The 13,223-nt window shown below is 40.3% G+C and overlaps 1 protein-coding gene across 1 annotated transcript in view; it reads right to left on the bottom strand.

Moving 5' to 3' along the window:
• Positions 1 to 10,156, bottom strand: part of HIBADH (3-hydroxyisobutyrate dehydrogenase) — a 111,023-nt gene extending 100,867 nt beyond the window's left edge. Inside the window, exon 1 of the mRNA XM_058724749.1 lies at positions 9,931 to 10,156. Coding sequence (XP_058580732.1) covers positions 9,931 to 10,021 — 91 coding nt within the window. The 5' untranslated portion in view covers positions 10,022 to 10,156. The remainder of the gene's footprint in view (positions 1 to 9,930) is intronic.
• Between the last annotated feature and the right edge of the window lie 3,067 nt (positions 10,157 to 13,223).

Here is a 13,223-nt window from a genome sequence, read left to right as displayed (position 1 = left end):
GTCATCATATCTTATCATTATGCCTTTCAGTTGAAAGCCGTGACACTTAGTGAATTTAAATAAAATGCCCAAGACCTTACTAAACTGCAATGCCAAGACTCAAATCCAGTCAAATCTGACTCTAGGTTCTTCACTTTTAACCACTGTACGACACTGCCCTCCATTCTTCCTAGAGGATGCACAAAGAAACAAAACAACAAAAATTAAGATTGAAACAAACAATGCAACCATAATGTGGAAGGCTGGGAAGCATGCTAAACAATCTGACTATATTTTGTAAGCAAGAAGTAGTGCCACAGGCAGCAATCTCTTTGACACTGTCGGCCTTAGCAACATTTTTCTAGATATGTCTCCTCAAGGGTAACAATAGCAAAAATAAACTATTGGGACTAATACAAAGACTACCATAAATATAATAGTAATACTACTATAGGTCTGTCTTTGTCCGTTTGAGCTGCTGTAACAAATATACCATAGACTGAATGGCTTAAACAACTAACATTTACTTCTCACAGTTCTGGAAGCCAGAACATCCAAGATCAAGGTGGCAACAGATCCAGTGTCTGGAGAGAGCCCACTTCCTGGCTTGTATATGGCCATCTTCTTATATCCTCAAATGGTACAGAGCATAGAGTGAGAGGATGAGCTCTATTGTCTCTAAGGATACTAATCCCATTCGTTAGGTCTCCACCCTTAGAACCGAATTACTTCCCAAAGGTCCCAACTCCTAATACCATTACATGGGGGATTAGGATTTAAACATATAAGGGGGGGGGGGCAAACATTGAGTTCATAAATAAGGTCAGAGTTAATAAAAGATGGTGGCCATAGAAAAGACAGAAATGAGAAATATTTCAAGATGTTTCAAAGAAGTAAAAGGACATAGCAGTAGATTGGATTATGGACTAAAATAAGGAAAAGATCAAAGGTGACAGCAAGAAAATAATGCTATCAATAACCTAAGTGGAGAAATCAAAAAAGGACCATCTCCATTTTAAAGTAACTGTGAACTGTTAATGAGCTGAAAGATGTCCCACAGACTTAGAAATATTATAACTAATTATAATCATCTCAGAGGTAGAATGAGAAAGAGACATATTTGGTAACAATCTGCTTTAAGGTGAGAACCAAAATCATGGCAGTTGATAAAACTGTCAAATGAGAGTAGAGTTAAAGAGACTGAAGAACAGGGGAGGCTGCATGGCTCAGTTGGTTAAGCGTGTGACTCTTGGTTTCAGCTCAGGTCATGATCTCATGGTCATGAGATCGAGACCCATGTCAGGGCTCTGAGGTCACAGTGTGGAGCCTGCCTGGGATGTGTATATATACGTGTGTATATGTATGTATGTGTGTGTGTATGTGTGTGTACATATATATCTATCTATATATATATATATATATATATATATATATATATACATATGAATGTCAACATTTAGAAGTCAAAAAGAAACCAACCCTGAACTGACAAAGATATTAAAATTAGAGGACAAGAATATTAAAAGTTGTAAGAACTGTAGTTCATATATTCTAAAAGTAGAGATAGGAAGATACAAAAAGACCCAAAATTGAATTTTGCAAGATGAAAATGACCATGTGTAAGATGAAAATGATTGGGGCGCCTGGGTGGCTCAGTCAATTAAGCGTCCAACTTCAGCTCAGGTCATGATCTCACGGTTCAGGATTTCAAGCTCCACAACGGGCTCTGTGCTGACAGCTCAGAGCCTGGAGCCTGCTTCAGATTCTGTGTCTCCCTCTCTGTCTGCCCCTCCCCGACTCGCACTCTATTCCTCTCTCTCAAAAATAAATTTTTTTTTTTTAATTTTTAAATGTCCAAATTTTATGAAAACTATAAATCTTCACCACAAAATTCAACAGGTTCAATGAACCCCAACAGAAGAAACTTAAACACAACTATACAAAGATACATCATAATCTAAATGTTCAAAAGCAGCCGGAGGAAAAGATATTATATACAGAGGAACAAAGATAAGGCAGATTTCTTGTCAGAAACAAAGCAAGTGAGAACACAGTACAGCATCATCTTTAAAGTACTGAAACAACTGTCAAGGTAGGAATCTATATCCAGTGAAAATATGTAACTACAAGTATTTGTGTATGTAAAGGGACAGGAGGAAATTTGGAAGAGTGTCGACTATGTTCACTATCTTGATTGAGGTGATGATTTCACAGGTAAATACATATGTCAAAACTCATCAAATTGTGTACTTTAAGTATGTACAGTTTATTATAAGTCAACTATATTACAATAAAGCTGTTTTTTTAAGTTTGTTTTTATTTATTTTGAGACTGAGAGAGAAAGCATGAGAAGGAGAGGGGCAGAAAGAGAGGGAGGAGAGAATCCAAAGCACACTCCACGCTCAGCACAGAGCCTGCCACAGCTTGATCCCACGACCATGAGATCATGACCAGTGCCAATATCAAGAGGCAGACACTTAACTGACTGAGCCACCCAAGTGCCCTGCAATAAAGCTGTTTTTAAAAAATCAACATGTTTACAGAACAAACAAGACAATTCTCAAATAAAAGATATTAAAGTGATACATCAACCAAATGCAATGGGTGAAGTTTGAACGGATCATGATTTGGAAAAAAAGAAAAGAAAAAGCTATAAAAGATACTCTTCTTAAGAAAATTATGGAATTTTAAATACGAAATGGATATAAAAGCATGTCATGGAAATGCTAATTATCTTCAGTGATAGTTTCATTATGGAGAAGACCGTCCTTATTCTACGGAGATTCACCCTGCGTTATTTAGGTTGAAGTGTCATGATATCTGCATTTTACTTTTAAATGATATAGGCAGGATATGAATATATTTGGTATATGTGCTGCTGAAGCGAGCACAGGATATGAATATATTTGGAAAAAAATAAAGCAAATATGGCAAAATGGTAGCAATTGTTGACTCTAAGCAAAGAGTACATAGATATACATGGTATTATTCTTTGAATACCTTTGCTTGAAACTTTTCATAATAAAACAAAGGGGAAAAAAACTTAGCATATCTATATGGAAAAAATAGCACAAACATGACAAAATAGAAATAACTAGGAAAAACACTTGCAACACAAAATAGAAATAGCATTACTTTAGTTTATATGCAAGCAGCTCTTTAAAATCTAGAAGAAAATTATGAATAATCCATTTTTAAAGTAGACAAAAATCACAAAATAACAACAGAAAATATGTAGATGACAAAATTTTAAAAGTACACTCAATTCTATCATAATTGGAATAATATAAAACAAAGCAATGTAATATTGTTTTTCACTTATCAGGTGAACAAATTTCTTTCTCTGGTAAGACTACTAGCAAGGAAGGACTGAAGAAAACATGCACACACACTGCAGAATTACATATGAGGTTAGCTTGCTGGATGGCAATTTGAAAAAAATGATCTACAACTGAATTTTATTATGAAATTTAAATTTAAAATGCATGTACTCTGTCGGGCTCTGTGCTGACAGCTCAGAGCCTGGAGTCTGCTTCGGATTCTGTGTCTCCCTCTCTCCCTGCCCCTCCCCTGCTCATGCTCTGTCTCTCTCTCTCTCTCAAAAATAAATAAACATTAAAAAAATTTTTTTAAAAAGAAAAAAAACAAAATGCACGTACTCTGACGCAGTAATTCCATGTCTAGGAATTTATGCTATACTGAGGGCTCAGCACAGTTTTTCTTAAAGGATCAGGTAAAAATTCAGCTTTCTGGGCCAAGAGGCCTATGTCACAGCTATTCAACTCATCCACTCTAGTTTTAAAGCAGCCAGAGACAAGCTATAAACAAATGATTGTGCTTGTATTCCAATACAATTTTATTTACAAAAACAGGGGCCCAGCTATAGGCCATAATTTGCTGACTCATACTACATATAAACTCTGAACACAAAAACGTATTTTATCATAGTATTATTTGTAACAGCAGAAAAACTGTAAACTAAAAACACATTAACAGGACACTTAATTCATAAAAACTAAATATACACTAAGAGGACGCTTGATAACCCACAGAAAATCGATATAATGACAGATTATACAGATGTTCAAAAGAATGTGTTATCTAAAAGTATAATGAAAAATTCTCCAGGATAGGTCATTTAGCCAAAAAAAGATAAAGAGCATTATACATAATAACATACCATGTACAAGGAGAGAAAAGAATACATATGCATTAACTTTTACTAAATTTCTGTAAGAATATGTAAGAGACAGTAGTTACATCTAGAGAGGTAGAATGATGGGTCAGAGTTAGAGAAAAGACTATTTTTTACAATCTTTTGAGTTTTTACCATGTGCATATAACTTTTGTAGCTACTTTTATAATAAAGTAAAATAGATGAATTGGCATATAATGAGTGTTTAACAATGTTATATTAGTGAATGACTAGAGAGAGGTTTCATCAAATGGGCATATGGGGATAAAAGTCAGTTCTGAAGCAATTACAACATAAAGATGGTGATAAAGTAGATCCAGCAAAGATAATGTGTTGCAGCAACCATTAAACATTGCAGGTTGACTCTCTAACATCCCTTCCTCCCAGACCCAGGGTCAAGTTCCAAATAACCGAAGCCAATCATGGGATATCTAGGTGGCTCAATCAGGTAAGAATCCCAGCTTCAACTCAGGTCATGATCTTGTGGTGTGTGAGTTCAAGCCCTGCATCAGGCTCGCACTGGCGGTGTGGAGCCTGCTTTGGGTTCTCTCTCTCTCAAAATAAATAAATAAGCTTAAAAAAAAAAATAACTAAACCAATCATTGTGATGCCATCTCTCTACATCTGACTGGTTCCACAGACTGACAGCCCTGAATAAAATATTTGGAAATGCTGTGAGTAATCTGAATATGGAAGAGAGAATGAACTAGAAATTAGCAAAAGGATTGTATCTAATCAGCAAATTTCTGTGACTATCAGTAACACTACTTAAGTGGCAGCCAAGAAGAACACAGGTCACAGACAACAGAAGTTACCCAGAATAAGAGCAGGAGGTGGAGAAAAAATAATACCCAGAATGCTGTTAAAGGCATTGCTGAAATCCCTGATTATAAATAAGTCTGAAGTGTCAGCTGGATAGAGACAAACCTAGAGAGGAACTTAACGAAACGAGGGAGCAGAAAAGTGTCTATGTACTTGGGGGAAGAAAAGGGGGTCACAGGACCAAGTGTAAGGATGATGATATACGGCATGTTGGTTAACAGAATGGGGGGGGGGGCGGATATTAACCAGAAGACTAGTTCAACTTTTGAAATATTGACAGTATAGCAATGTCTAGCAATGATATTTTGGATGAGCTGAAGTAGAGTGTTGATGTAAGTTGTTCAAGTCGAGGCCCAGCTATGGCCTCAGTTGTTCTCTTCATTTCACCTTTGCTTGGAGCAAAGACAGAAAAGGAGAGTATAATTATATGATTTAATGTCAAAAGAGAAGAGAGTATTTACTGATCCTGTTTAAGAACTCTGAATTTAGAAGACCTAGGTTCCTATCTAGGCAAGGTCACTTCTTAGATGTATGCCCTTGAACTGACAAGTTACTTAACTTCTCTAACCGTTAAGTTTTATCAACAAGAGTAACTAGTTCAGGTTACCTGAAGATACTTAAGGACTGCTTGAGATAATACATGTAAAGCATCAAATGGTGACTGGCACATGAGAGTCAATAAGTATTTGTTACTTTCACTATCCAGTAGTCAAGCAGCAGCACTGGGGTACAAGTCCTAGGCCAAATTCCCATTTTGCCTAGCAGGTAAGGAGGGCCAGAGTGTTAGAAAAAGGGATAGAGAGTATTTTAGGGGATGCTCTCTATCTAAAGAAAGAAGCTCTTAGTTAAGATGAAGCATCAGGAGTGCTCAGACAATATTTATATATGCTTCCGGGGTGCTTGGCTAGCTCAGTTGGTTAAGCACCTGATTCTTAATTTCAACTCAGGTCATGATCTCACGGTTCATGGGATGGATCAAGCCCTATATCGGGCTCTGCGCTGACAGCACAGAGCCTGTTTGGGATTCTCTCTCTCCCTCACTTTCTGATCCATGCCCGCTCACACGTGTGTGTGTGTATGTGTGTGTGCTCTCTCTCTCTCTCTCTCAAAAGAAATAAACATTTTTGTTAAAAAAAAGAATATGCTCCCAAAAAGATAGAAATTCAAATAAGTATAATAGAATTATTACCCTAAAAGCTTTCAAACTTAAATAATATATCTTCCTTTAAATAAGCCGCACACATCAATGTGTAGAAACAGCAGAATTACACCAAAGCTATAATCGGGCTGGCAGAAAATCAGTCAACACAATACACAGGTGACATTGGTTGAATGATAAAGAAACCAGCTACAAAATTTGGCAACATTAGTTTCTAAATCCACAGATATAAATTTATAGGTCATGTTCTTTTTCTCCAGTGAGACAGGGGCAAAGCTATCCATGTCTTGGTAACATTCAGTACTACCAAAAACCAGGCTACTCTAAATTTGAAAATGCAAAAATTGAAGAAAACTGGAAAATATGAAAAGTATCACGGTAAAGGGAAGAGCTTACCTGACTACAGAAAAATAACCACTATTAGCATTTTGCGCAGCCCTTCCAGTCTTTTAAGGGCAATTCCTCATTATATTGTGAGATTATAAGGTATACACGACTTTGTATCCTACTCTATCACATATTATGTCCGAACTATTTTATTTGCTTTAATACTATTACCAAACTAAGGGTGGTGACTTACTCTACAAAGACCTTTATCATTTCAGTCAAGACATTTTATTTTTATTTTTTTTTCAACGTTTTTTATTTATTTTTGGGACAGAGAGAGACAGAGCATGAACGGGGGAGGGGCAGAGAGAGAGGGAGACACAGAATCGGAAACAGGCTCCAGGCTGCGAGCCATCAGCCCAGAGCCTGACGCGGGGCTCGAACTCACGGACCGCGAGATCGTGACCTGGCTGAAGTCGGACACTTAACCGACTGCGCCACCCAGGCGCCCCAGTCAAGACATTTTAGAAATACATATCCTCCCTAAGTAATCTCACCAGCCTAAGGTCAACTTTCGGTCCAAGGACAACACGGAGCTTTTCAGAGTGTCGTGAACAACCCTAGAGGTTTAAGGGGAAAATGCCACATATTTCATTTATAGTATGTGTTCCTTTGAAAATAGAGAATATTTTGAAATTGAAAACCGAAAATAGATTTCATACATACAAAAAAGAGCCAGTAATTTTAAAAAATTATTCCCATTTCTGCACATGATGCTGGTTAATTTTCCCATTCCACCTTTGGTTAGTTAGGTGGTCATTTTAAGATGACCTGATACAGGGGCGCCTGGGTGGCGCAGTCGGTTAAGCGGCCGACTTCAGCCAGGTCACGATCTCGCGGTCCGTGAGTTCGAGCCCCGCGTCGGGCTCTGTGCTGACAGCTCGGAGCCTGGAGCCTGTTTCCAATTCTGTGTCTCCCTCTCTCTCTCTGCCCTTCCCCGTTCATGCTCTGTCTCTCTCTGTCCCAAAAATAAAAAAAAAGTTGAAAAAAAGATGACCTGATACAAATTATTTTTCCATGTACATGCTGATGAGTCACAATAAATACAAAGGACCTATAATTGGGAGGGTTTTTTTAATTTTTTTTTAACGTTTATTTATTATTGAGAGACAGAGAGAGACAGACCGTGAGCAGGGGCGGGGCAGAGAGAGGGAGACACAGAATCCGAAGCAGGCTCCAGGCTCTGAGCCGTCAGCACAGAGCCCGACGTGGGGCTCGAAGTAACAAACCGCGAGATCATGACCTGAGCACAAGTCAGACGCTTAACTGAGCCACCCAGGTGCCCCCCAAAACAAAACTTTTTAATAAATGGTGATAAAATAGTAATATATGTACGGCTTAATATTTCTTTTACTTTTCCTTTTTGATGCTTTAAACATTTTAAAATTAAGATATGCTATTAATCGGGAACATTTAGGTCTTTTTTTTTTCTTTTTTTTAGTAAATAAATTGTATGGATCTTTCCAATGGTATCATCCATGATATAACCATCCTAAACATAATATGGAAACAAATATCCCACATAATTCAGAACACTAAATAATGTTACTATTTGAACATGTTCTTTTTCTTTATGTCCCTAGACTCTAAATTTGCACGTAAAACTCTAAAAAAAAAAATTTAAGACTTCAATTTCAAAAAAAAATTAACATAAAAGTAAATTTAGTAAAGTTAACAGAAACATTTGAAACAATTCCACTGAGTAAAAACAATTGTTGAAGTTTTAAGTAATCACCAAAAAATGAAATATTTAAAATTTATCATCAATCTATATTCATACACCTTTGGGTCAAAGAACCTAAAGAACAAGATTATATGCCTAGCCAGCATTGTGAAGTAGACCCATCGAGTTTAGAGGCAAGTATGACAGTTTTAGGCCTCCGGCCCTTTTGAAAGAACTTTCATAACTCTAAAGGGTACATCAAAGGTTCATTAAAATATCATTAGAACACCTTGTAAAACCACTAAACAGCACATATGTCTTCCCTGGCTAATCAAAACTGAAAGAACAGCACATTCATGTGAAAACTGGTGCTACATTTAGTACTGTGGAGAAGTGACTAATACATATACTTTTTAAGTATCTCCAAAGTGGGAGGCATTTTTTTTGTAGCTCAATACATACATGTTAGCTCAAACAGTGGTTCCACTCAAGTTTAGCAGATTCTGTGAGTTTGTATCTTGTTAAGGTGATTCTGTATCAGACATCTGTTCTCTTGAATCACATGGAGCCTGCCTGTCTCAAGCCAGATAGGAAATTCACTGTTCTTAGGTTTTTTACCCAGCGGGAGGAAGGGGAGCTATTAAGAACTAAGTTCCCAGCCTGCTACAGTTTTAAGTGATCAGAAAAAATTAATACCAAGGCTTTAAAAAAAAAAAAAAAAATCCTGGGTATGAAACTGCTCAACAATGCATTGTTAAAACTCTCAAACTCTTACCGAAAGCATGAATTGAAAGAACTATTACTGCCACTATTACAATGGCAGTATCCCCACAAATCAACCAATTTTTCAATTAGTAGAACTGTGTAGTAGAAATGCAGGAATGAGGAAGAATGAAGAAGAATCAAGAACTACTTTCTAAATCCTGCTGCGATGCCCTAATTCATTCCAGCTCTTCACCAGAAAACTGACAAAAGATTAGATCTCTGAGGATCTAAAACCTGCCTCTTCCTAAGCCGATGATTAGCTGTCATAACTTAAAATGGTATGCGGGGGAAGGAACAGAATAGCTTCAGGCCACAATTTTGAGGACGCTGAAAGTGTCTTGGTTAATAATTTGACAGCAGTGCAAAGAAAGGGCGGCAGGGGCGGCCCGCCTTGCTAATCAAAAGTGACTTAAAACTTTACTGGACTTGTCACCTGGTTTGTAAACACAACCACTTGTGTAAGACCATCCTACGCGATTAAGGTGGTTAAACAAAAATCAAGCCCCGATGCCAAAGGTTCGCCTGCCAGGGTGCACCCTGGGGGGGGGGGGGGGGGGAGTTGAAAGGTCAACGGGAGCTGTAAGCCCAGGAGTTGCAGGGGTAGATGGCCGGTCGCCCTTGGGGTTGGGCCCTCCAATTGTCCTCGGATTCCTAACTCCAAAAAGCACGCCCCGGAGCCAAATTCTCCTCCCTTACCCCCACCTCTTCCCACCCCTTAAGTCTCGAAAAAAAGACGCTGAACGCCATTCATCTGGATCCCGGGCGGGGGTAGTGGGGACGAAGCACTAGCTGTGCGAGAGGCAGCCGCAGAAGAGGCCAGGCCTTGGGACCAGCCAAAATTGGGGGTTTTAAGCCCGGATCCAACCGCAGCGCCTCCCGTGAAAACACCTCTTCTGCCGTCAGGGAGCGAGAAGCGGGCAGCCAGAGGAGGGACTGGGGGAGAAGGCGCGAGGTCCTTACCCACTGCAAGGTTGGCCACTGCCGGACGCTGCCGGCGGCTCCAAAACCGGAGGCCGGAGGCGGCTCCACGGAGCCGTAAGGAGGCTGCCATGCTGCCCGGCCCCCCCGCCTCCCCGCGGTGACCTCCGCGGCTCCCGGCTCGCCCACTGATTGCGAGTGTGCGCGGCGGAGCGGGCGGGATCCGCCGCGGCGTGGGGCCGCGCGCGCACGCGCTCTGCAGTTCGGGGTCGGCACCCACCCGCGAGGGGAGGAGCGCGACGCCGAGAGGCGCGGCCCGGCGAGCCAGGGGTCGTCAATCCGCTTATGAACAGGGGGCCAGACCAATCAGATTCTCAAATCCCCTCACTTCGCTAACCACCAATAGGAAGGCTTTTCGAGCCCCACCCACATCAAGGGCCTGGCCCCGCCCCCCTAGCTCCTCCTTCCTCTACAGACAGCGGGCGCGAGTCTCCCTTGTTTATCAAAACGCAGCGGGTGTGTGAGAGGCGGTGGCTGCTGCTCACTGCAGCCTCCAACGAGCTCTTGACCTCGCAGAACCGCCCCTCGGAGGGTGTAACGGCGTGTGTTGCTTCCACTGAGACGGAGACGAAATTTTAGTTCGCAGCTGCTGCAATTTTTAGGCAAGAGCAGAAATTCCTAGCTTTTCTTAAAGTATAGGGACCCATGTTTAACTTCAGTAATTTGCGGGTCTCCTGATGTTAGTATTTGTATTTTGAGCATCTGTTCGTTGAGGAACAACAGAAATCTACCATAAATGTAGTAACTTTTAAATTAATTTGATTTTATTTAACACAACAGTTTCTCCACAAATTTGAAAAAGAGTAGGAAAACAAGTTGGGAACCTTGTTCTCTTTGAAGGGTAGAATTACTAGCAAGTTGTACTCTCTGATATGTATTTCTCTAATGTTTGAAAATTCTGCATTTCATAAGCAAAATCTAAGGATAAATGAAAATCCAGAAAGTTGTCTAAATGTGTTTGGGTCAAAGAGAGATATTTCTTCACTCTTCTGCCCGTGTTTGGTGTACATATTTGAATCTCGGGACCCTTTGGCAATAATTGCAGGGCTTTCCATCTCCACTGACCCCAGCGAAGGGTTGTGAGACATGCAAAGGAAGACTTGCAACCTTTGCTGGAAAGGTAGTACAGGAAGAAAAACAGTGAGGAGTGGCTAGGAGAATAGAAATCCCAGGGTGTCCACCCCCTCCCTAAATTCTTTCTACTTAATCATTTGCCTAGATTGTGCTCACCCAACATTTTAATCTAAGTAGCAGAATCATCAGATTTGACTTTGACCTTCATTTTTGCTTCACGTCAAAGCAAAGAGTTGGAAGTGCCTACAGAAAGGAAAGGAACTGAATAATTTCCAAGCAGATTCAGTCATGTTTCTGGGCATGCTAGCAATGTTTCCAGAACCTGGCACAGAGTGCAAGGTTCAGATTTGTAACTGGTATGAAAACAGTTTCCCTTCTTTCGCCGTCTCTCCACCCCAACCCTCTACCCTACACCAACCAAAAGGAAAAAGGGAGGAAGCAAGGGGGAAAAATCATTCCAGCTACTGGGACAGTCTCCTAGATTTGGGTTCTCACCCAAATCTATTTATTGGTTTCTGGAGCATGTCCTACCAGATCCTCTCTTTGCAGTTTATTTAGGTTTTAGCTGGGATAAACCTCCTGCAACCAATAAACATAGCCCTACGGATTTCTATAATTAACTGCTGAAATGTGTTCTGCCTTTCAACGATGTCAGCCTACATAGCAGAGCTATTTGCAACACAGGACAACCTATCAATTCATCTCCAGCTCCTAAAGTTTATATCCCAGTCCTCTTGAGATTTTATATCCAAGCAGATTGTTTTTGTCATTTTTATTGTGAGCTACTGTTTTTGTTTCTCTAGGTTGTTTATAGGGATCTTTTCTTGAAAATGAGTATTTCTTTACACAAGGTTGCCTCCTATGAACAACATTTTACTAGGACTCAAAAGGGAGAAAGGGGGAAGGGGCTCAGAAAAAAAAAGCAGGCAGAACTAAAGCTGGGCATGAGGTCTTTTTAATTTGTGCTTTCTTTAAAAAAAAGAAAACACTAATGTGATGGCTTTGAAAACAGAATGAGTGCATTAAAAATATTTCACTCTTTTTTCCTTAACCAGAACCAGGAGATAAGTCACAGTTTCTCCATATCCCTACATCATGTAGTGCAATATCTCCTCCTAGAAGCCCGACACTGATTCACAAATTAAGGCTCTAAGATTTTCATAGATGTTTATGATAAGCGTTATGATTTTTAAGTAATTACTATCTGGAGGTGCTTGCAGATATTACTGTGTTTGCAAAGGCTGTTACTGCCTTTGGCTGGCTTTATTTGATTGCCTTCCTGATATCTTTGTTTGAAGGGCATTGCAACTTCTCCCTAGATCTCTGCCAAGTAGTTTTGTTTGAAGTTGTGTTTCAATACATTACAGGCTCTTCGCTTCTGCTTCTGGGAAGATGGAGTAAGTCTACTTTTCTCTATCCCTCCGGAAAAGTACAACTAAAAACTCTGGACATTATATATAAAACAAACTTACGAAACTCTGAAAAGTAGAGGAAAAACAGCATACTAGCTAGGGACCTCAGGACCCAAAGAGGAACACAGAGGTAAGTTCCTGGGTGTTTGTTTAGCCTTATACTCCCATATTGTGTACTAGAGAAGCCAAAAACTAGAACCCTGGGGCACCTGGGTGGCTCAGTTGGTGAAGCGTCCCAACTCTTGATCTCAGCTCAGGTGCTGGTCTCAGGGTTGTAAGTTCAAGCCCTGTATTAGGCTCTACACTTTGTGTGGAGTCTACTTAAAAAACAAACAAACGAACGAACAAGAACCTAGAAACCCAAAAATGCCAAGAGACGCAGACAGAACTGCCCCAGTAAAAGGCTACCCCCTTTAGGCAGAGGATGAGAAAAGGACAGCCTACCAAGACATTAGAAAATAACTACTCTGCTGTAGATAAACACCAACAGTCAAAACCTATGACCCCCCCCCATTCCTACAAAGGCCAAGCAAGGAGCCTAGACTTGCACACTCTACAGGCTATAATGAAACACCCCAACATCCTAATACCCCAGTACCCCTGTACCTCAATCCCACTGGTGTGGTGTCGGAGATGGCCAAGTCGAGAGCCAGGACTTCTATCCCCACTGCTGAATTATAACAAGTACCCCTCCACACACATGTCCCCATCCCGTTGCTCACAGTGCCATCGGAGACTACATGGGGAACCTGGATTTCCACCCCTACCTGACAGTAATGAGACACCCCT

The sequence above is a fragment of the Neofelis nebulosa genome, chromosome 4 (genome assembly GCF_028018385.1).
Source record: "Neofelis nebulosa isolate mNeoNeb1 chromosome 4, mNeoNeb1.pri, whole genome shotgun sequence".
NCBI lineage: Eukaryota > Metazoa > Chordata > Mammalia > Carnivora > Felidae > Neofelis > Neofelis nebulosa.
This window is presented reverse-complemented; position numbering and strand designations above follow the sequence as displayed.